This window comes from Heterodontus francisci, chromosome 6 (assembly GCF_036365525.1).
Source record: "Heterodontus francisci isolate sHetFra1 chromosome 6, sHetFra1.hap1, whole genome shotgun sequence".
Lineage (NCBI taxonomy): Eukaryota > Metazoa > Chordata > Chondrichthyes > Heterodontiformes > Heterodontidae > Heterodontus > Heterodontus francisci.
In genome coordinates this window covers 94,807,146-94,830,667 of record NC_090376.1, presented here as the reverse complement: position 1 = coordinate 94,830,667, position 23,522 = coordinate 94,807,146, and the positions used below count along the sequence as shown (strand labels likewise).

General features: G+C 44.2%; 1 protein-coding gene across 4 annotated transcripts in view; it reads right to left on the bottom strand.

The window, feature by feature from the left end:
• Positions 1-21,018, bottom strand: part of cfap300 (cilia and flagella associated protein 300) — a 78,457-nt gene extending 57,439 nt beyond the window's left edge. Inside the window, exons 1-5 of one of the 4 annotated variants that reach the window (XM_068034077.1) lie at positions 20,907-21,018; positions 20,450-20,531; positions 15,100-15,175; positions 6,853-7,022; positions 1,864-2,139 (exon numbers count right to left, since the gene is read on the bottom strand). In XM_068034077.1, the coding sequence (XP_067890178.1) occupies positions 1,870-2,139; positions 6,853-7,022; positions 15,100-15,175; positions 20,450-20,531; positions 20,907-21,013 (705 nt within the window). In that variant the 5' untranslated portion in view covers positions 21,014-21,018 and the 3' untranslated portion in view covers positions 1,864-1,869. Of the gene's footprint in view, positions 1-1,863; positions 2,140-6,852; positions 7,023-15,099; positions 15,176-20,449; positions 20,532-20,784; positions 20,832-20,906 lie in introns of those variants that run through there. The other 3 variants (XM_068034075.1, XM_068034076.1, XM_068034078.1) reach the window with 3 other exon arrangements.
• Positions 21,019-23,522: the final 2,504 nt, after the last annotated feature.

Here is a 23,522-nt window from a genome sequence, read left to right as displayed (position 1 = left end):
ACTCCTGTATTCAAAACCCCTTGCGATGAAGACCAACATACCATTTGCCATCCTAATTGCTTGCTGCACCTGCATGCTAGCTTTTAGTGACTCATGAACAAGGACACCCAGGTCCCTTTAGACATCAACACTTCCCAACTTCTCACCATTTAAGAAATGCTCTGCCTTTCTGTTTTTTTTCTACCAAAGTGGATAGCTTCACACTTATTCACATTATATTCAATCTGCCATTTTCTTGCCAATTCATTTAGTCTGTCCAAGTATCCTTGAAGCCTCCTTGCACCCACCTCACAACTTATAATCCCACCTAGTTTTGTATCATCAGCAAATTTGGAAATATTACATTTGGTCCCCACATCCAAATCATTTATGTAGGGAATATGGGATTAATGTAGGATTAGTATGAATGGGTGGTTGTTGGTCGGCACAGACTCAGTGGGCCGAAGGGCCTGTTTCAGTGCTGTATCTCTCTATGACTCTATGTAGATTGTGAACAGCTGTGGACCCAGCACTGATCTTTGTGGTATTCCATTTATTCTTACTCTCAGTTTTCTGTCTGTTAACCAATTCACAATCCATACCAGTATATTACCCCCAATTCTATGTGCTCTAATTTTGTTTACTGATCTCCTTATCAAAAGCCTTCTGAAAATCCAAATATACCACATCCACTAGTTCTGCTTTATCTATGCTACAAGTAGCATCCTCAAAAAACTCCAATAGATTTGTCAAACCAATAATATCATTATTTTTTAAGTTTCTAACATTTTCCCTACCACTGATGTCAAACTAACAGGTCTGTAGTTCCCTGTTTTCTCTCTCCCTCCTTTCTTAAACAGTGGGTTTACATTTATTACATTCCAGTCTGCAGGAACATTTCCAGAATCTATAGAATTTTGGAAGATAACCACCAATGCATCCACTATCTCTCGCCACCTCCTTCAACACTCTGGGATGTAGCTCATCTGGTCCAGGGGATTTATCAACCTTCAATCCAGTTAATTTTTGGAGTAGTACCTCTTCATTAATACTAATTTCTTTCAGTTCCTCATTTTCACAAATACCCTAGTATTTCTGGGAGATTTTTTTGTATCTTCCTTCCTTAAGACAGACACAAAGTAATTGTTTAGTTTCTCTGCAATTTCCCTATTCTCCATTATAAATTCTCCTGTCTCCGCCTGTAATGGAATCACTTTTTTGTCCTTGCTTTAATCTTTTCCTTTTCACACACCTAAAGAAGCTTTTACAGTTAGCCTCTATGTTTCTCGCTAGCTTGCATTCATATTCTCTTTTCCCTTTCTTTATCAGTTTCTTGGTCATCATTTGCTGGATTATAAATTGCTCCCAATCTTTGGGACACCTTTATAAGCCACTTCCTTTGATCTATTGCAAACTTTAACATCTTTTGTTAGCCACGGTTGATTCATCTTTCATGTTGGTTTTTTGTGTCTTTGAGGAATGTATATTTGTTGTAGACCACATAATACTTCTTTAAATAGTAGTTATTGCCTGTCTACCATCAAATCTTTTAGTGTATTTTCCCAATTCACCATACAACTTGCCCCCATACCTTCACAGTTTCCTTTGTTCAGATTTAAGGCCCTAATTTCAGAATGAACGATATAACTTTCAAACTTGTTGTAAAATTCTATTATATTGTGGTCACTATTTTCCAAAGGCTCCTTTACAGCAAGGTTATTAATTAGTCCTTTTTCAGTACATAATATTAAATCTAAAACAGCTCGATCCCGAGTTGGTTCTTCAATGTACTGCTTCAGAAACCCACCTCGTACACACTCCAGAAATTCTTCCTCCACAGCCTTAGTGCTGATTAGGTTTATGGGCGGCACAGTGGTTAGCACCGCAGCCTCACAGCTCCAGGGATCCAGGTTCGATTCTGGGTTCTGCCTGTGCGGAGTTTGCAAGTTCTCCCTGTGCCCGCGTGGGTTTTCGCTGGGTGCTCCGGTTTCCTCCCACAGCCAAAGACTTGCAGCTTGATAGGTAAATTGGCCATTGTAAATTGCCCCTAGTGTAGGTAGGTGGTAGGGAATATGGGAGTATTGTAGGGTCAGTATAAATGGGTGGTTGTTGGTCGGCACAGACTTGGTGGGCCGAAGGGCCTGTTTCGGTGCTGTATCTCTAAAATAAATAAAAATACCCAGTCTATATGTAAATTGAATTCACCCATTATTATTATTATATTACCCATGTTACACGTACCTCTAATTTCCTGATTTATACCATGCCCAACATTACCATCACTGTTTTATGGCCTATAAACAACTCCCACCAATGTTTGCTGCCTCTTGCTGTTTCTTAGCTCCACCCAAATTGATTCTATATCTTGATCCTTTGATCTAAGATTCTCTCTCTCTAATGTACTGATGTCATCCCTTACTAAGAGCGCTACCCCACCTCCTTTTCCTTTTTGCCTATCTTTCCTAAATTACGAATTGTACAGGGCACAATTTCAAAATTTGCAGATGACACAAAGCTTGGAAGTATTGTGAAATGTGAGGAGGATAGTGATAGACTTCAAGAGGACATAGACAGGCTGGTGGAATGGGTGGACACATGGCAGATGAAATTTAATACAGAAAAATGTGAAGCGATTCATTTTGGTAGGAAGAATGAGGAAAGGGAATATAAACTCAAAGGCACCAATCTAAAGGAGGTGCAGGAAGAGAGAGAATGGGGAGTATATGTGCACAAATCGTTGAAGGTGGAAGAACAGGTTGAGAAAGTGGTTAAAAAGGCGTATGGGATCCCAGGCTTTATAAATAGAGACATAAAGTACAAAAGTAAGAAAATTATGATGAATCTTTATAAATCACTGGATCAATCTCAACTGGAGTATTGGGCTAGATTTTCCTGGCCTGGTGGAGATGAGTTGGAGGCAAGGGGGCTGGGAAAATAGGGGAGGAGCTGAATCAGGATGGCTCCTCAATGCATTCCTGCCTCCAAGGGATAATTCCAGGGGCGGGCTGAGAACCAGGATGGCAGCCTGCTCCACGGAGGCGGGCAGCAGATTGGTCCAGTTAAGCCCACACTTAGGTGCCATTTTGAGCCAACATTGGTATTTTACCGATGTTGGAGCAGCTCCACATCATGTGCTGAGGAGGCTGCCTTGATTGAGTTGGCGGCAGCCTCTCGGCAGCAGGCCAGGGGACTATTGGAGCTGGAGGCTCCCTGCCGCAATGAAGGGGCTGTGGTGATGAAAGGGCTGTGGTGATGAAAGGGCTCAGCCCCATCAGTTAACAGGCCTGTGGAGATGTTTCCCTTCTATCCTGATGTCCCTACTGGCTTCGGGAGTCTTCAGTGCAGCCCTTCTGTGTTGTCCAGCGAGGGCGCCTCCTAGTGGGGCTGCCAGGGTTCCAGAGCTGCTGGCCCTCTGATTTGGCCTGCAGCATCGGAAGCCCGCCAACCATCCTTAACAGTACAGCAAATGTGGAGGCAACCAATTAGGAGGCCGTCTCCCGGAAGGTTATGCCACCAGTCTTGCTACTGGCAAGTGCGGCCTCGGGCCTCCCATTTGGTCCCAGCATTGGGGTCCCAAAACCTGCGGGAAAATCCAACCAAGAGTGTCCAATTCTGGGCATCTAACTTTAGGAAGGATATGAAGACTTTAGAGAGAGTGCAGAAAAGATTTGCGAGAATGGTTCTAGGGATGAGGGACTACAGTTACGAGGACAGATTAGAGAAGTTGGGGATGTTTTCCTTAGAGAAGGTTGAGACGAGATTTGATAGAGGTGCTCAAAATCATGAGGAGTCTGGTCCTTGTCAATAAAGAGAATGTTCTCTTTGGCAGAGGGGTCGAGAACCAGAGGACAGCGATTTAAGGTGATTAGTTCTTTTGCCAAAGGAGATACGAGGAAATTTTTTCACACAGCGAGCGACTAGGATCTGGAATGGACTGTTTGAGAGGGTGGTGAACTGTGGATTTCAAAAGGGAATGGGATAAGCACCTGAAGATTAAAAAAAATCTGCAGAGTTGTGGGGAATGGGCTGGGAAGTGGGACTAGCTGAATTGCTCTTGCACAGAGCCAGCATGGACTCAAAGGACCAAATGGCCTCCCTCTGTTCTGTAACCATTCTATGATTTGAGAAAAAAGAAACGGAGGAGGAATTGGGCGGGGGTGGGGGAAGAGGAAGAAGCATCCAGGACATCATCGCTCTGGTGGACTGTCCATGAGCATCTCACCAGATTCCAGCTGCCCTGAAAAAGTTCCCAGATCAATATTGCTTTATACTTCCCCACCTTGCCTTCCCTTTGTCACAGACGATTACAGTTTTCTCTTGACCAAGATCCTGAAATAAAAGAAAACCACAAAACAACCTTTCCATACTAACTTTATCCAACAACATTTCTAGCAATACATACCATACTCAAATATTCACCCATGTGCTTTCCCTTATTGCCTGTCTTGTGGGTGCCTTTTTCTGGCCTAGCGTTCCTACTTAATGCCAGCCCAGTGGCTGCAGCTTAGCAGGTGGGATGTTACTGACTTTCGATGGGGTGGATTGTAGATGGCCTTGCAAGACACTCTTGAGCAGCTCTGGGACTGCACCACCTTGGCATGGGCAGTAGCAGTCTGGGATGGCTGGCTGACAGGCAACAGCAAGGGGATTGGCAGTGTGGCTGTGGTGGGAGCACAAGCGCTGACATCCTGACAGAAGACAACAGGTTTGTAAACCATGGAGCTCTGCCATTCTCCTGGGTGGTGCCTCAGCAAGCCTAATAATCTGCTGGAGCAAAGATTACTGGATTGCTGTGAGACCCTAGAAGTCCCTTTGAGCATTGGTATCTGCAGTCATGATTGCAGCAGTCTGAGCTTGCATAGCACTAAGCCGGGCTTATAGAGCAACAAGAAGAGATCTCATGACCTCAATCTGAGCTTTCACTGCAGCACTCAGACGTTGAGTGGAAGCTGAGACATCAGCGATCAGATGCTATGTCATGGCTGGATCAGCAAGTGTTCTCATGGAGTTGGCCACCACTTCCACGCTGGAGAGGATGGGTTCCAAGTTCTGCATGAAGAACTGTGTCACGATGGAGCTGGACTCCTCCATGCTCTGTAGTAGGTCTGCCAATGCACCAAGCATTTTGGTGTGCATGTGCATCAGCCTTTTCCTGTATGCTGCCCCATTTTAGTCCTCATCTGAGTCCTCTGCTGTAGAATTCATCTGCCACCTTGCCCCCTGGGGAGCTAGCACACAGGCTATCCTTTCCCCTGGCCTTGCTGATGTCCATTTGTGCTCAGTGACACACTATGTGCAGATCTATACTACCCTCTAAGGTACGTGCAGTTTCAGTATCTGTGCTGGTGGCTGCGAGTATCCGGTCAAGTGACTGTGCTTCTTCCTCAGAGGTCTGCTCTTCCTCTGGGTCTTTATCCTCAAACACCACTGGCTGGCCAGGAGGTAACTCTTGGGTATCTGAAGGAATAAATGCACAAGGAGAGGGTTGGGGGTGAGGAAAGGGGGAGTGGGCAGAAAGCAAGAAGTACATAGTTACACCATTTGCAGTTTATACATCATACCAGATTGCGGGTTGAGGGTGCAGGGGGATTTAAGAAGGTACATAAGACTGGAACATCTTGGATGGTTTCAACATTGGCGGTTGCCTCAGCCTCAGTGACAACAATGCCAATAATGCTGAGCACTGTCTCCTCCAAGGGACTGAGGACATGCTGTCGTGCCTGTCCCTTGCTGGTTCTTTGCTGCTCCCTCCTGTTATGGGCCACATTGTCCTGCAAGATAGATGGAAGAGTGTCAGTGAGTGTATTGCAATGTGTGCGATGTTCCTGCAGAGCTGAACGGACAGCTGTATGTAAAAGCTAGAACATGTGAGCCTGAGGCTTGCAGCACTGGTAAATGTGTGTGGGTGAGGTGGAGCATATGCATTTTAGGCATGAGTCCTGATTACTAGAGTTTGCTGATGGGTGATTGATGGGGTGTGGTGCATTGAGCAGTGTATGAGGGCGGTTGTGCACTTGTTCTGAGATGGCATTTGAAGATGCAGTCATTGACCTTGACCATTCGTGTGACCTCATTGAACTTTTTCCAAGTCCTGCATCCAAATCATTGAGGCCAGATACCTGGCATGGACCTCTATGGCTGTCTGTTCCTGTTCCCTTCTAAGTGCTTGTCTGGAGGACCACCTGGTCTCCTGTGGAAAGATGAGCTCTCTCCTCCTTTCCATCACCTGCACTAAGGCCTCCTGCACTGCATCTGGGACCTCAAAGCCCTCTCTCTGGCATGTTGCTAAGGTTTCTTGTTACTCAGAGTCTCTCCCCCAGCCACTTCCAACACCTGCTGCAGCCAAAATGAAACTAAGAGATGCTAGCATCAATTAGTGCTAGCCCCCCAGTGAAACTGGGCCCCCTGCTCAGCGTGCAGCCATAGAGCAGTGTGTTTAGCACTGGGCTGCATGCCACAATTATGGAGTTGAGCAGGCAGCACAAAGTTTGCGTGCTGCCTGCATCATTTCCATCAGGCATGGGTAATTGCGCATTGTGATCCCAGCGCCCACTAAAGAGCCTTATTAAACTTTCTCCCCCTCTCTGTTCAAACATTAACACCACCACCACCTTATATTTATATAGTGACTTTACTGTAGTAAAACATCCCAAGATGCTTCACAGGGGCGTTATCAAACATTGTTTGACACTGAACCACATAAGGTCACATGTGGCAAATGATCAAAGGCTTGATCAAGGAAGTCAGTTTTAAGGAGCATTTTGAAGGAGGAAATAGATAGCAATACATCCCCTTACACTATTAAAATGAATTAATTTTGTACATTGATGCCATAAACACAAAATGACATTTTGTGTTCCATGAATCTCTTACCTGTTGAAGCTGGTCAGAGATAGTAAAATCCTCATAGAATTCATCCAAACACTTGGTAATATGTCCTGTTTCTCGTACGATCCCTTCAGTGTACAAACAGTCAAAGAATAACATTGAAAGTTGATTGCAGGGAACCTCTTCAGCCTCTATTTTCTTAACTTCTGTACCTACTAATACAGAATTAAAGATAAATGGAAACATATAAATACATTTCCCATATTTACATAGGTTCAAAGTTATGTGTTCGATTTCATCGTGAACAGTTGTTTTACCCTGCAAGTAAACGACAGAGCATACTGATTGATGCAACAGCACACGGCAACATGAAGTGCAAGTATGCAGGCTCACACCTGCAGTTGTTCACTCAGCAAATTTCCAGTTTAGGCTGTGCCATCAGAGGTGGCACACTCTGCAGTACACAACATCTCATGGCCATTCTTGCACACCGTAAACAGTCAGTTCAAGGGTGGTACTGCTAGAGGTGTGCCACCACATAAGCTGCACATAATCAGCTGGGGAACCTATTTGGTGTGCAAAAAAATTTTGAAAAATTGGGAACAAAAATAAATGTAAATACAATTGATCAGCAATGCCTTATGCTTAATGAAAAGGAGGTTCTGCCAGGATGTTGCAGATGTCACTATAAGCAATAATTACATGGATAAAAATTATAATGCTCAGAGTGCACAATTTTTTAACAATGCATTACCGTACATATTTCACATAATTCACATATGGGGCTGGATTTTACCAGGCCCCTGATGTCGGGCTCTGTGGCAGGGGGTGCCCAAAGATTGTTCTGGCAGATACCCGTAACAGAGCTTGACGCCGGAAGGTCTCAGCCCGATCCTCCCAGTGGTGGCAAGGCTCTGTGGTAGCCCCCCCTGCTGCTGGGCGATGGGACCTGAATTTCAATATGTAAATCAATAAAATGAATAAACTTAAATACACTCCAATCTTCTGGGCCCGCCACAATCTTCAGTGCGGCAGCTGCCACTCCCAGGCCTTCATTTCCCTGTCTGGGGAAATCCGGTGTGACACTGGTGGGGAGAGAGGAGTGTTAAGATCTGTAGTGTGGGGGTGGGGGGGGGGGTACGGGGGTCAAATAAATGTAGGGGACGGTGGGAAGGGGTGAACTTTAAATTTTGCACAGTCTGGGGGTGGGCGAAGGTCAGATTTAAAAGTTCAGTGTTTTGGGGGGGGGGGGGAGGAAAAGCAAATACTTAATGTAATTATTTTGGGGACCAAAGGGTGTTAAGATTTTATTTGATACACTTTGGGGGGATGTATCTTTAAAAATGTAAATTAGCTGGCAGGGCTGGCTGCCCTTTAAAGATGGTGCCAGCTCCTGCACACAGGCAGCTAACGCCATTGTCAGTGTCAGACAGACCGCCCCCCCTCCACATGATTGGGGGGTTGGGTGGGCCGCTCTGACTATTTAAATGAGCCGCTGCACAGGAGATTGCAGCAGCTCTGCAGCGTGCGGCCCTTTTTTGCTCTCCACCGAAGGCAGCGGCGGGCTCTTAAAATCCAGCCCATGGTTTGTGCCACAACGCAAATTTACTTGGCCAAACTGCCTAAGTATTGCTGGTCTCACCTTTGTGATGGAGTAGATATAACGTGACTAAAGCCCCTGGGAAGGACAGCATTACCCCTGAAATAATCAAGAGTGCCAAGCCTGCTATACTCTCAGCACTACATGAACTGCTATGCCTGTGCTGGGACGAGGGAGCAGTACCCCAGGACATGCGCGATGCCAATATCATCACCCTCTATAAAAACAAAGGTGACCGCGGTAACTGCAACAACTACCGTGGAATCTCCCTGCTCAGCATAGTGGGGAAAGTCTTTGCTCGAGTCGCTCTGAACAGGCTCCAGAAGCTGGCCGAGCGCGTCTACCCTGAGGCACAGTGTGGCTTTCGTGCAGAGAGATCGACCATTGACATGCTGTTCTCCCTTCGTCAGATACAGGAGAAATGCCGTGAACAACAGATGCCCCTCTACATTGCTTTCATTGATCTCACCAAAGCCTTTGACCTCGTCAGCAGACGTGGTCTCTTCAGACTACTAGAAAAGATTGGATGTCCACCAAAGCTACTAAGTATCATCACCTCATTCCATGACAATATGAAAGGCACAATTCAACATGGTGGCTCCTCATCAGAGCCCTTTCCTATCCTGAGTGGTGTGAAACAGGGCTGTGTTCTCGCACCCACACTTTTTGAGATTTTCTTCTCCCTGCTGCTTTCACATGTGTTCAAATCCTCTGAAGAAGGAATTTTCCTCCACACAAGATCAGGGGGCAGGTTGTTCAACCTTGCCCGTCTAAGAGCGAAGTCCAAAGTACGGAAAGTCCTCATCAGAGAACTCCTCTTTGCTGACGATGCTGCTTTAACATCTCACACTGAAGAGTGCCTGCAGAATCTCATCGACAGGTTTGCGGCTGCCTGCAATGAATTTGGCCTAACCATCAGCCTCAAGAAAACGAACATCATGGGGCAGGACGTCAGAAATGCTCCATCCATCAATATTGGCGACCACGCTCTGGAAGTGGTTCAAGAGTTCACCTACCTAGGCTCAACTATCATCAGTAACCTGTCTCTAGATGCAGAAATCAACAAGCGCATGGGTAAGGCTTCCACTGCTATGTCCAGACTGGCCAAGAGAGTGTGGGAAAATGGCGCACTGACACGGAACACAAAAGTCCGAGTGTATCAGGCCTGTGTCCTCAGTACCTTGCTCTATGGCAGCAAGGCCCGGACAACGTATGCCAGCCAAGAGCGACGTCTCAATTCATTCCATCTTCGCTGCCTCCAGAGAATACTTGGCATCAGGTGGCAGGACTATATCTCCAACACAGAAGTCCTTGAAGCGGCCAACACCCCCAGCTTATACACACTACTGAGTCAGCGGCGCTTGAGATGGCTTGGCCATGTGAGCCGCATGGAAGATGGCAGGATCCCCAAAGACACATTGTACAGCGAGCTCGCCACTGGTATCAGACCCACCGGCCGTCCATGTCTCCGCTATAAAGACGTCTGCAAACGCGACATGAAATCGTGTGACATTGATCACAAGTCGTGGGAGTCAGTTGCCAGCATTCGCCAGAGCTGGCGGGCAGCCATAAAGACAGGGCTAAATTGTGGCGAGTCGAAGAGACTTAGTAGTTGGCAGGAAAAAAGACAGAGGCGCAAGGGGAGAGCCAACTGTGCAACAGCCCCGACAAACAAATTTCTCTGCAGCACCTGTGGAAGAGCCTGTCACTCCAGAATTGGCCTTTATAGCCACTCCAGGCGCTGCTTCACAAACCACTGACCACCTCCAGGCGCGTATCCATTGTCTCTTGAGATAAGGAGGCCCAAAAGGAACAGTCAGCAACACAAGAGGTGGTGGCCTTTTGCCAGATTTACAGTTAACCTGAGAAGTATATAGGCTGTATTTACTGTCAGAAATGTTTTTCTCCTTCTGCACTCCCTATCACGTGACTTTCCTTCCATTAACTATAATGAGCAGAAATCACAGGCTGGCAAGTGCAGAAGTTAAAAAACCATCATCCTGATACAAAACTGACTACAAATCCTGGAAGGAGAAAGGAATGGAGTTCACTGGGATGAATATAGGAACATGTAAAACATTGTTTTAAAAAAATCAGATAAGCAAAGAATGATCTAGAAAAGGCATTGCTGCAGACACAAAGTATCACAGTATTTGCAGTTCTTTCAGTATTTCAATAGTAAGTGGGCAGTGAAAGGAGAACTAGAATAGATACAAATGTGCTTGAGATAGAGGATGAGCACAAAGTAGTAAACATTCTGAATGACTACAGCTTCCAAATATTCACAAGGGAGGTATTATGTCTTGCCCAAACAGATTATCCCAGGTAAATTAATTACTTCAACATAAATTTAATGGAAGGTTAAAAGGGTTCAAAAAATAAATCACGAGGGCCAATCTGAATGCTAAAGGAGACCAGGAAGAGATTTATAAGGTATTGTCAAATCATTATAAAGTTGTCACTAGACACTAGGGAGTTACTAATAGATTGGAAACAGACCAATATGCAAATCAGAGCCAGGGAATAAGCGACCCATCAGTCTTATTGAATGCCTGTGTAAAATAATGAAATTTATCAAGTGTAAACTTGATAATTATCTGTCCAATAACTTAATTAACAGCAGTCAACATGGATTCTGCAAAGTAAGATCCTGCTTGACCAGCTTTCTTGACTTGTTTAAGAAAATAAAATTCCATCGCTGGCCAGGACAGCATTTATTGCCCATCCCTAATTGCCCTTGAGAAGGTGGTGGTGAGCTGCCTTCTTGAACCGTTGCAGTCCATGTGGGGTAGGTACACCCACAGTGCTGTTAGGGAGTTCCAGGATTTTGACCCAGTGACAGTGAAGGAACGGCGATATAGTTCCAAGTCAGGATGGTGTGTGGCTTGGAGGGGAACTTGCAGGTGATGGTGTTCCCATGCATCTGCTACCCTTGTCCTTCTAGGTGGTAGAGATCATGGGTTTGGAAGGTACTGTCTAAGGAGCCTTGGTGCGTTGTTGCAGTGCAATTTGTAGATGGTACACACTGCTGCCACTGTGCTTCGGCAGTGGACTGAGTGAATGTTTGTGGATGGGGTGCCAATCAAGTGGGCTGCTTTTTCCTGGATGGTGTCGAGCTTCTTGAGTGTTGTTGATGCTGCACCCATCCAGGCAAGTGGAGAGTATTCCATTACACTCCTGACTTGTGCCTTGTGGATGGTGGACAGGCATTGGGAAGTCAGGAGGTGAGTTACTCACCGCAGGATTCCTAGCCTCTGACCTGCTCTTGTAGTCATGGTATTTATATGGCTACTCCAGTTCAGTTTCTAGTCAATGGTAACCCCCAGGATGTTGTTAGTGGGGGATTCAGCGATCGTAATGCCATTGAATGTCAAGGGGAGATGGTTAGATTCTCACTTGTTGGAGATGGTCATTGCCTGGCACTTGTGTGGCGCAAATGTTACTTGCCACTTATCAGCCCAAGCCTGGATATTGTCCAGGTCTTGCTGCATTTCTACACGGACTGCTTCAGTATTTGAGAAGTCGCGAATGGTGCTGAACATTTTGCAATCATCAGCGAACATCCCCACCTCTGACCTTATGATTAAAGAAAGGTCATTGATGAAACAACTGAAAATGGTTGGGCTTAGGACACTACCCTGAGGAACTCTTGCAGTGATGTCCCGGAGCTCAGATGATCGACCTCTAACAACCACAACCATCTTCCTTTGTGCTAGGTATGACTCCAACCAGCGGAGAGTTTTCCCCCTGATTTCCACTGACTTCAGTTTTGCTAGGGCTCCTTGGTGCCATTCTCGGTCCAATGCTGCCTTGATGTCAAGGGCAGTCACTCTCACCTCACCTCTTGAGTTGAGCTCTTTTGTCCATGTTTGAACCAAGGTTGTAATGAGGTCAGGAGCTGAGTGGCCCTGGGGGAACCCAAACTGAGCGTCACTGAGCAGGTTATTGCTAAGCAAGTGTCGCTTGATGGCACTGTCGATGACGCCTTCTATCACTTTACTGACAGGAGACTGATGGGGTGGTAATTGGCCGGGTTGGACTTGTCCTGCTTTTTGTGTACAGGACATACCTGGGCAATTTTCCGCATTGCTGGGTAGATGCCAGTGTTGTAGCTGTAATGGAACAGCTTGGCTAGGGGTGGCGAAAATTCTGGAGCACAGGTCTTCAATACTATTGCCGGAATATTGTCAGGGCCCATAGCCTTTGCAGTATTCAGTGTCTTCAGTCGTTTCTTGATATCACGCGGAGTGAATTGAATTGGCTGAAGTCTGGCATTTGTGATGCTGGGGACTTCAGGAGGAGGTTGCGATGGATCATCAACTCGGCACTTCTGGCTGAAGATTGTTGCAAATGCTTCAGCCTTATCTTTTGCACTGATGTGCTGGGCTCCCCCATCATTGTGGATGGGGATATTTGTGGAGCCACCTCCTCCAGTTAGTTGTTTAATTGTCCACCACCATTCATGGCTGGATGTGGCAGGACTGCAGAGCTTAGATCTGATCCATTGGTTATGTGATTGCTTAGCTCTGTCTATCACATGCTGCTTATGCAGTTTGGCACACAAAACTCATATAATTGGTATAAAACAATAGGTACAATTAAAGAAATTCTATTAACAAGAGGCATGAGGGTAATATCAAGTGGGGTGTCCCAGGGATCAGTTTTAGAATCATTACTGTTTGTAATTCACGCTAATGATTTGGACAGAGAAATTAAATGCTAATTAATTAAATTTGCAGATATACCAAACTATGAGGCAGAGGAATTGGAAGAGGCACCTTAAAAATTACAGAATGAATAGACAAAGTATGTCAGGAGGCAGAAAAATGTAGATAAAGCTTTATTTGTAAAAGTGCACATTGAAAGGAAAAATGGGCAGCTCACATGCTCCATAAATGGCACTGAAATTGATACAGATTAAGTATTGGTGCTCAAAACGCCCAACCAATCCAAAGCCACAATCAGCAAAGAAAACAGAATGTTGAAGTTGTTACGATCAAGTGAGGAAGGGTCAAAAGATTCCCTCTTGTCCCTCTCCTGGTTTGACCGCAACAGGGTTTATTTCTTTCAAACAGTGAATGCACAAACCAATTCCGTGAGTGTTTAACCCTTTTAGGTCCTCTGAACATAAAAGAACCAATCGGACAAGTTTTCTTGAGTTTAAACAAGAGGTTAGTTTATTGTACTAAAAAAATCAAAACCCAATCTAAGTAAAAAAAAAAAACTACACTCTAACTTTCACAAACATGCAAACACAGACACTCACATACACAGGAGAATCACACACACACACACAAATAGGCTACAGAGTGAAGAAGGATAGTTTGGTTGGATTAGGGTCCAAAACAAATAAAATGGTATACAGTCTGTGGAATCTGGTAACTGAGTTGCCTTCCGACTGAATTTGTGGTCTTGAAGTTTCTGGTTGGTAAAGGTGGCCACCTGGTTCAGGGTATTCTTGCAGTCAGTGACGTAAATGGTCTTCTCCCTAGAGTCTCTGTCCGCAGCAATGACAGGCTTTTATGTTTTGTCACCCACAGCCAGGGTTTGGAACTTAGTGTTACCTGGGGAGAGAGAGAGAGACAGCCCCACTGGGTTCCTGCATTTGTTAGCTCAGATGCTTGTCTGATGTGTTCAAAAGATGCTCCAAGTTTTCACACAGACTGGGGAGCATGTCACTTGATTCTCCCAGTGTATTCTCTTTTGCATTTTAATGAGATCTAAGTCTAAGAATTGCGATCTTTCTCAGGTCTTACTGTTTCAATGATTACCCCTTGAGGTTTGTCTCCACTAGTGTTAATGTTCCAAGAAGGCTTTGAGTGGCTTGCTAATGAAAGCGATACCAGGTAGCATTCAAACTGCTCAAGCCATGGTTCTGGATGAGGGCTATTCAGACATGCGTCTCCACCTCAATACCTTGGAATGTCAGGTATTTCAATGCAAATTGCGGTGGCCATCTTAGCTGCTGCATTTTTAAAAGTTGAATTTAGGATTCCAGCTTTCCTTTAAAAAGTTTAATTTAGGTTTCCAACCAATGAATTAAAAATCATCAGCAGAGCACATTTTCATGACAAAGTATAGAGCCAAACAGTAGAATACATACTAGACAAAGTCACGACCAAACTGTCAGACCATTCCTTGAGTAATGTGTGTACTTCTGGACAACAAAATTGTCTCAGAGGTCTAAATATGAGGAAAGATTGGAGAAACAAGGGCCCTTCAGTATACAAGATTGATAGTACAGAAAAGGGTAAATTAAACAAAATAGTTTAAATTAAACTGTGAGAGCAGAACAAGCAATCACTGGTTTAAACTAGTAAAATATAAACTTACAACTGTTATCAGAAAGTTCTTTTTCACACAAACAGTGGTCAACATATGGAATGGGCTCTCAGGTACAGTAGTACAAGTAGAAAATGGAATCATTTAAGAATCAATTTGATGCCACAATGAGAGGACTTTAGGCGATCAGAATTGATGAGCTAAATAGCTGGAATAGCCTCCCTTATCTGTCTTTTACAGTATTTTAAAATTGAGAAAAGTAATCTTAATTTGTGCATTGTTTGCAGCAATTTGGTATTCAATTCAGACTACCATTTAAATCAAATGACATTTAAATTAACCAATTGGTGTTAATTGGTGTTATTCCCTGAAACAGCTTTGACAGCAGTAACATACAATGCTAATCATACCTAGTGTGGCCCATTCACAAGATAAAGCTGAGAGTACTTTCAGATTAGCCATAACATTTGGATCCTGGAAAAATGCCTACAGGGTTAAACACATAAAATGAATACATTCAATAAAATGATACAATAATTATAAGCTAAATGTATTTATCATATATTTCTAGACATATGTCTACATAGCAGTGACTGCAATTCACAAGTAAGTCATTGGCTGTGAAGTGCTATGGGATTCCGGTAATGTAATAAAGTGCTATATAAATGCATTTTGTTCCATTTAGAGTAATTTACGGCACAGAAGGCCATTTGGCCCATCGGGTCCATGCTGACGTTCCACGGAGCTATCCAGTCAGTCCCACTCCCGCACTCAATTCCCAAATTCCTGCAGGTCTATTTTTTGTTGTTGCTATCAATGCTAATGCAGAGATTAATGTCAGCTGTAACTCATTGGAAGCACTCTCACCTCTGAGTCAGAAGGTTGAATGTTCAAGAACCACTCCAGAGACTTGAGTACAAAATTTAAGTTGGCATTGCAGTGCAGTACTGCGGGAGTGCTGCACTCTCAGCGTTGCCGTCTTTTAGATGAGACAGTAAACTAAGGTCCCATCTGCCCTCTTGGTTAGACATATAAGATTCCAGGGCACTATTTCAAAGAAGACTAGGAGAGTTTGCCGACTAGTTAAAAAAGATTATTTTGTTATTATCACATTGCTATTTGTAGGAGTTTGCTGTGCGCAAATTGGCTGCTGTGTTTCCTACATCAGCAACTACACTTCAAAATTACTTGTTTGGCTGTAAAGCTGTTTAGGATGTCCTAAGGTCATGAATGGCACCATATAAATGCAAGTCTTTCTTCTAACAATCTGTTCCACTCTGCAGAATATGTTTGACAAGGTCCCGCATGGCAGACTGGTCAGTAAAATGAAAGCCCATGGGATACAGGGGAATGTGGCAGGTTGGATCCAAAATTGGCTCAGTGACAGGAAACAAAGGGTACATATATACGAACATACGAATTAGGAGGAGTAAGGGACACTCGGCCCTTCGAGCCTGCTCCGCCATTCAATAAGTCCATGGCTGAACGGATTACTCTACATTTCCACCTAGCCCCAATAACCACCTACCCCCTTGCTTATCAAGAATCTATCTACCTCTGCCTTAAAAATATTCAAAGACTCTGCTTCCAATGCCTTTTGAGGAACAGAATTCCAAAGACTCACGTCCCTCTGAGAGAAAGAAAATCTTCCTCATCACTGCCTTTAATCGGCGATCCCTTATTTTTAAACAGTGACCCCTAGTTCTAGATTCTTCCACAAGGGGAAATATCCTTTCCATATCCACCCTGGCAAGACCCCTTGGGATCTTATATGTTTCAATCAAGTCGCCTCTTACTCTTCTAAATTCCAGCGGATACAAGCCTAGCCTGTCCAATCTTTCCTCGTAAGACAACCTGCCCATTCCAGGTTATTAGTCTAGTAAACCTTCTCTGTACTGCCTCCAACGCATTTATATCCTTCCTTAAATAAGGAGACCAGTACTGTACACAGTACTCCAGATGTGGTCTCACCAATGCCCTGTATAGCTGAAGCATAGCCTCCCTACTTTTGTATTCAATTCCCCTTGCGATAAACGATAACATTCTCCAGATTTCCTAATTATGGGTGTACCCGCATACTAACCTTTTGCGATTCATGCACTAGGACACCCAGATGCTTCTGCATCTCAGAGCTCTGCAATCTCTCATCATTTAGATAATATGTTTCTTTTTGATTATTCCTGCCAAAGTGAACAATTTCATACTTTCCAACATTATACTCCATTTGCCAGGTCTTTGCCCACTCACTTAACCTATCTATAGCCCTTTGTAGCCTCCTTATGTCCTCTTCACAAGTTACTTACCTCCCTATCTTTGTGTCATCAGCAAATTTAGCAACCATACCTTCGGTCTTGTCATCTAAGTCATTTATATAAATTGTAAAATTTGCTGATGACACAAAAATTGGCCGTGTAGTTGATAGTGAAGAGGATAGCCGTAGACTCCAGAATGTTATAAATGGTTTGGTTGAGTGGGCGGAGAAGTGGCAAATGGAATTCAATCCAGAGAAGTGTGAGGTAATGCATTTGGGGAGAGAAAATAAAGCGAGGGAATACACAATAAACAGGAGGATATTGAGAGTGGTAGAAGAAGTGAGAGACCTTGGAGTGCATGTCCACAGGTCCCTGAAGTTGGCAGAACAGGTCGATAGAGTGGTGAAGAAGGCATATGGAATACTTTTCTTTATTGGCTGAGGTATAGAATACAAAAGCAGGGATGTAATGCTGGAACTGTATAAAACTCTGGTTCGGCCACAGCTGGAGTATTGTGTACAGTTCTGCTCAAAACATTACAGGAAGGACATAATTGCTCTGGAGAGAGTGCAGAGAAGATTTACAAGAATGTTGCCAGGGCTTGAATGGAGGAGGCTGAGGGGTGACTTGATTGAAGTGTACAAAATTATGAGGGGCCAAGATAGAGTAGACAGGAAGGACCTGTTTTCTCTAATGGAGAGGTCAATTACCGGGGGCACAAATTTAAGGTGATTGGTAGAAGGATTAGAGAGGACATGAGGAAAAGCTTTTTCACCCAGAGGGTGGTGGGTGTCTGGAATTCACTGCAAGGAATGGTGGTGGAGGCAGAAACCCTCAATTCTTTGAAAAGGTACCTGGACATGCACCTGAAGTGCTGTAACCTGCAAGACTATGGACCAGGTGCTGGAAGGTGGCTAGTTTTTTCAGCCGGCACAGACATGATGTGCTGAATGGCCTCCTTCTGTGCCGCAATTTTTCTATGGTTCTATGTTGTTGTCCTATTCTATTGGCTTACACACAAACTGAAATAGCTACCTAGTTATTCTCCAAAAGTTTACTCAGTTTACATTAGGGGACAGGGAAACAAGCATTTAGATCCTGATGGTCTCTTAAGTTAATTTGACTCAAGGCAAAGAACTATGGGATCGAGTTTCCGCTCATTTAAGCTAGCAATACCAGAGCAATTTAGGCTAACTCAGCCATACCAATGCAAAAGATCAGGGAATTTTAAATGTACGATAGCTATACGCAAAGCCAGTTATTTTTGTGTTTTCTGTTATCTTTTACACTGGTTTAAGATTTAATTCACATGGATCGGGCCCTGCCTACAAAACTGTCCACACCCCAAGGTCGAAATTCTGAAATTCTGCCAATTACACAGGTTAGGGATGTCTCTTCAAATAATGCTCATTTTCTTAGGTGCACCGGCACTCGTTGGCACATTTTAGAAGATTTTCATATCAAAAAATATTCAATTTACTAAGAAACTGACTAGTGTATATCAATGAAACTAGCAAATAGTTCATTATAGTTTTAAAAGTTATTTTGAATGATTTTAAATCAGGCTACTCACAGGTGGAAGATTGACACCATTATATAAACGCTTATTTTTGGTGATAAACTCATTTTCAGCTCTATTAATAAAATTGCACCAGGTTACCACTCTTAAAAACAGAACTTGAACTGTAACCTAACCAGCCGAGCATAATTTCAAGCACAGCCTGGGTGAAATTTCATGATTGCGACCAAAGCAGAAACTCTACCCAATGAATTTGAAAAACACAAAATTCAATAGGACCCATTGTAAAAGTTTACTAGCTAAAAATATAAAGTCATTTTGTAGATAAAAAGTTCCAGGATATAAAACAGATTACCATAGTTTGAGCAAGTGATCTAAAGCAGCGGAACATATGAATTTCTACACACATCATGTGATGTGATTTTCTGGCCTAGTACAATTCTGCATTAACACTGCCATATGCTGTGAAAATGCCTGTTTCTGAACAGATATAGGACAGTAGTTCTCAAACTGGGGTCTGTGGACCCCTAGTGGTTCACAGAGATTGTCCAGGGGGTCTGTGACTCCGGGGTGACCCTACAGGTAACCAACACTGGCAATCGCCGAGGGCATTGTGGTTAAGAGTAAGCAGTGAGCAATGGCCACAGGTGGGCTCTGCTCCCCCAATGCTCCTGCTCTTCCTCCTGCTACTCTAGTGCACTCTCTCTGCTCCTGCTTTCTCATACTCTATCCTCCTCATGCTCGTGCTCTCTCTCTGCTCTGACACTGGTCCTGCTTTTTCTCTGCTCCCCGAGTGCTTTCTCTTTGCTCTTCTCTCTCCACTCTCCTGCTATCTCCATGTCTGTGTTTTCTCCATGTCTGTGCTCTCTCCCGGCTCCTGCTCACTCCGTGCCCCTGCTCTTTACAGGCTCCTGCTGCCCCCATATGCCTGCTGTCTCCATGTCTGTGTTCTCTCCAGGCTTTGCCTCTCTCCCTGCCCCTGCTCTTTGCAGGCTCCTGCTCGCGCATATGCCTGCTCTCTCCATGTCTGTGCTCTCTCCAGGCTCCTCCTCACTCTATGCCCCTGCTCTTTCAATGCTCCCGCTCTCTTCAGGTTCCTGCTCCCCTGAAATGCCTGCTTGCTCTATTCTGTGCTTCCCCAGTGCCTCTATTCTCCCTCTGCTCCATCAGTGTTTTCTCCATGCTCTGTTCTCCTCAGATTCCTGTTCTATCCAAAGACATGCTATCTCCATGCTCCTGCCAAGTATAGACAGATACTGCAGTAAGAAGCAGGCACACTCATTGTTAATTGTATATTAATTGTATTTTGTTGCATGCAGGTGGTGGGCACAGACGGAAACTGTGGTTTTTGGGTTAGGAGGTGTATGCTTATAATGTGTATCTCTGTAAATAAATGCTTATAAAAGTGTTAAAGATTGGCTCCAGTTCTATCCTTCACCAACTGGCTTTCTGGAATATAACACCCATCTCACTGATATCTGTCAGTAAATAATTGTTTTCTGAAAAAGATTATTAAAACATTTTTTATGTGCAATATTTTCATATTATGAGTATTATATAGTATTAATTTAGATGGGGGTGTGAGATCTGTGATTACCAACCCATTTGAAAAGGGGTCCTTCAACAAAGAAGTTTGAGAACCACTGACCCAAGCCATTATAAACATTTTGCCCTAATCATAGTAATAGATCATTCACAATATGTTGATATTCATAAGAACATTCAGGAGGAAATTACCTTAACCACAACTGATTTTAAAATTATATTTCAAAGGCTAATATTTAAAGCAGTGTTGTGCTGAGGTCTGAGAAACAAAAATTGTTAGATATGAATGAGCCCAAAACAAGTATTGGATACAAGAACAATAGAAGTCTCTTCAAAATTGTATGATCGCTAAACAAAATTCTGTTGCCGGACATTATCATAGTGCCAAAAATGGGGCGAATATGTAGTTCGACAATTTGAGAAAAATAACGCAACAGCACTTACCCGTACAAAATTATCCTTCTCATAAGCCTGAAAGTGCTGATCAAAACTGAAAACCTGCACGGTAATCCTTCCATGCATTGACCTAATGGAGCGGAAAATGCAAAAAAAGGGGGAAATCTTTATAACACGTGTCATAATACTATTTCAGCATTAGCTCTTAAAAGACAAATCAGTCTTTTGTTTCCAGCCACAAACACTAATGCTAGTGATTTTATTTTAAAAATAGTCTCACTGCCAATTCTTTAAAAGCCCTTAATCCAGAGGCTACTGTCTGGCCGCCCGATGACTGTAAATAATAAAAATAATAATCCATTAGTGACATAAATAAATGAGACCATTAACTTTATGAAGCAGCCGGTAACTTCCTGCTGCCGCCCCCTGTTCTCTTTCTGCTCAGTGAACACTGAGCCTCTCATCACCTCATCCCCTGGAACCCACCCGTCTCCGCAGCGTTTACCATTTAACAAACAGATCTCTGATTTTATTATCTTCCATAAAGTTGATCATCTTGTTACTCAGATGCCTGAAAGTAAAAGCTCGTTTCACACCCGCTTCTGCGGCCATGCTTCGCTGGTGTTTATTTGTTGCTAGGAAACGCTCTTCCGCGCTCAAATACTCCCCTGGATTCCTAATACCAACCTGTCAGTTCCTGATTGTCTGCTTTGTTCAACTGTTCACAAATTCACCCCTGGAATACAGGCAGTGTTTGTAACCAGAAAAGAGCAAGTGGTAAGCCCGCACAGACTCTGCACATTTTGGGGGAGAAATTGGATAAGGCCCAAAAATTGGAGCGAAGATCGCTCCGATACAGCCGGTGCGAAGCTCACTGCGGAGTAGCTGCACGCCTGACTAGGGCGTGTTGCGAGGCGTACATGAGTTCAAGATAGTCTGCATACTTGAAGCAAGCCTGCACCTCTTACAGAGGAGGTGCATTCTGGCTGGAGCCAGGGCTGGAATTTAATGCAGAAGTGACTTGGATATGGGAGACACAGAAATGGCACAATATGGCAGAGAGCGGGCTTCGAGGTTTGGTGAGGGAGATGGAGAGAGGTCCTCAAGTCGCTGGGACCAAGAAAGCCTCCAGAGAAATTCTGAGAACACAATGGGAGCAGATAACCGTGCAGGTCAATGCCAGGAGTGAAGGCCCAAGGACCAGGGTGCAGAACCGAAAGGTGTTCAATGATCTCACACGAGTAGTCAAGGTCAGTGAATGCATCTTCAAATGCCAGTCTACCAACTGCACCACTAGCCTCACTCACTGCTCAGTGCACCACACCTCCATTGCTCACCTAACAACAAACAACAATATCCATCAATCACAACTCATAATTCTCATCCATATCTTCACCTCACCCTCACACACTTCACACTGCTGCAAGCCTCACACCCACATCTCACAGCTTGTACACACAGCCAGCTATTTAACGATGACACATCACCCAAGCACATTGCTTCACACTCACTGACACTCTTCCCTCTCTCTTGCAGGACAAGGTGGTACATAACTGAAGGCAGCAGCACCTATCCGGCAGGGGCAGGCATGGCTGCATGGCCTCGCCTCCATGGAGGAGACAGTGCTCGCCCTCATTAGAGCAGGCTTGACTGAGGCCATGGCCAGCGGAGTGGCTGAAACTATTGCAGATGGCTAGACTTGGATGTTCAGTTCCCAATTTTAAAATTTGCAGATGACACGAAGCTTGGAAGTATTGTGAACTGTGAGGAGGATAGTGCTAGACTTCAAGAGGACATGGACAGGCTGATGAAATGGACGGACATGTGGCAGATGAAATTTAATGCAGAAAAGTTTGAAGTGATACATTTTGGTCGGGAGAACGAGGATGGGCATATAAAATAAAGGGTATAATTCTAAAGGGGGTCAGGAGCAGAGGGACCTGGGGTATATTGGTACAAATTGAAAGTGGCAGGGTAGGTTGAGAAAGCAGTTAATAAGGCATATCGAATCCTGGGTTTTATAAATAGAGGGATAGAGTACAAAAGCATGGAAGTTATGGTGAACTTTTATAAAACACTGTTTCAGCCTCAACTGGAGTATTGTGTCCAATTCAGGGCACCACACTTTAGGAAGGATAGAGTGTCAGGCAGAAAGTGGAAGTTTGCTCATAGGGTAAGGAATAAAAGGAAGATCTTTTTTTTAGTAAAAGGTGCATAGGTAAAAATCATTAGGGCGTTATTAGGCTAAATATTACAGTTGCCTGTGTGCTACTGATATTATCATATTCTGATTCCAAATTAGTTTACAATCTTATAGGTTTACCATAGTGTAAAGTTCAAGGCAGTATTATATGTAGATATTGGAGGACACTGTGGACACAATCCGAAGAAAACTAGAGGCCATAAATATAAATCCAAATAGGGATTTCAGGAAAAACCTCTTTGTCTAAAGAATGGTAAGAATGTGGAAAGTGCTACCACAAGAAGTAGTTGAGGCAAATAGCATAGGCGCATTTAAGGAGAACTAGATAAGTGCATGAAGGAGAAAGAAATAGAAGGGTATGCTGATAGAGCGATATTAAGAAGGGTGGGAGGGGGCTCATGTGCAGCATAAACATTGGCATAAACCAGATGGACTGAATGGCCTGTTTCTGTGCTATAGACTTGATGTAACTTAATGTAATAGTGGAGAGGATGGAGAAGTTGAGCTCAAACATTAGAGTGGCCGCCTCCATGGAACTTCAATTGGAGCTCTCAGGTGAATCCATGCAGGCCATGACCATGGCCGTACAGACTTTGGATGCCAGCATATCTGCCACCTCAAATTAGTCTTACAAAATGCCACTGATCTGCATTAAGCGGCTTCCTAGCCGAGTAGCCAGGGCAATGTGCATCTGACCCAGGAGAGGGATGATGGCAATAGGGAATATGGAAGTGGAAACTCCACTCAAATCAATCCCACGTGCCACTCGTTACCCGCTCCCAAGTCAGTACCCAATATGCTGCCTCGTGGCTGAGTCTGCCCCTGCACAAGTCAGATGGAGCAGTCTTTGACAGAACTCTCACATGCTCCAACACTCAGAGGTCATTGGCCAAGGACATCTCAGCAATCACAGCAGCC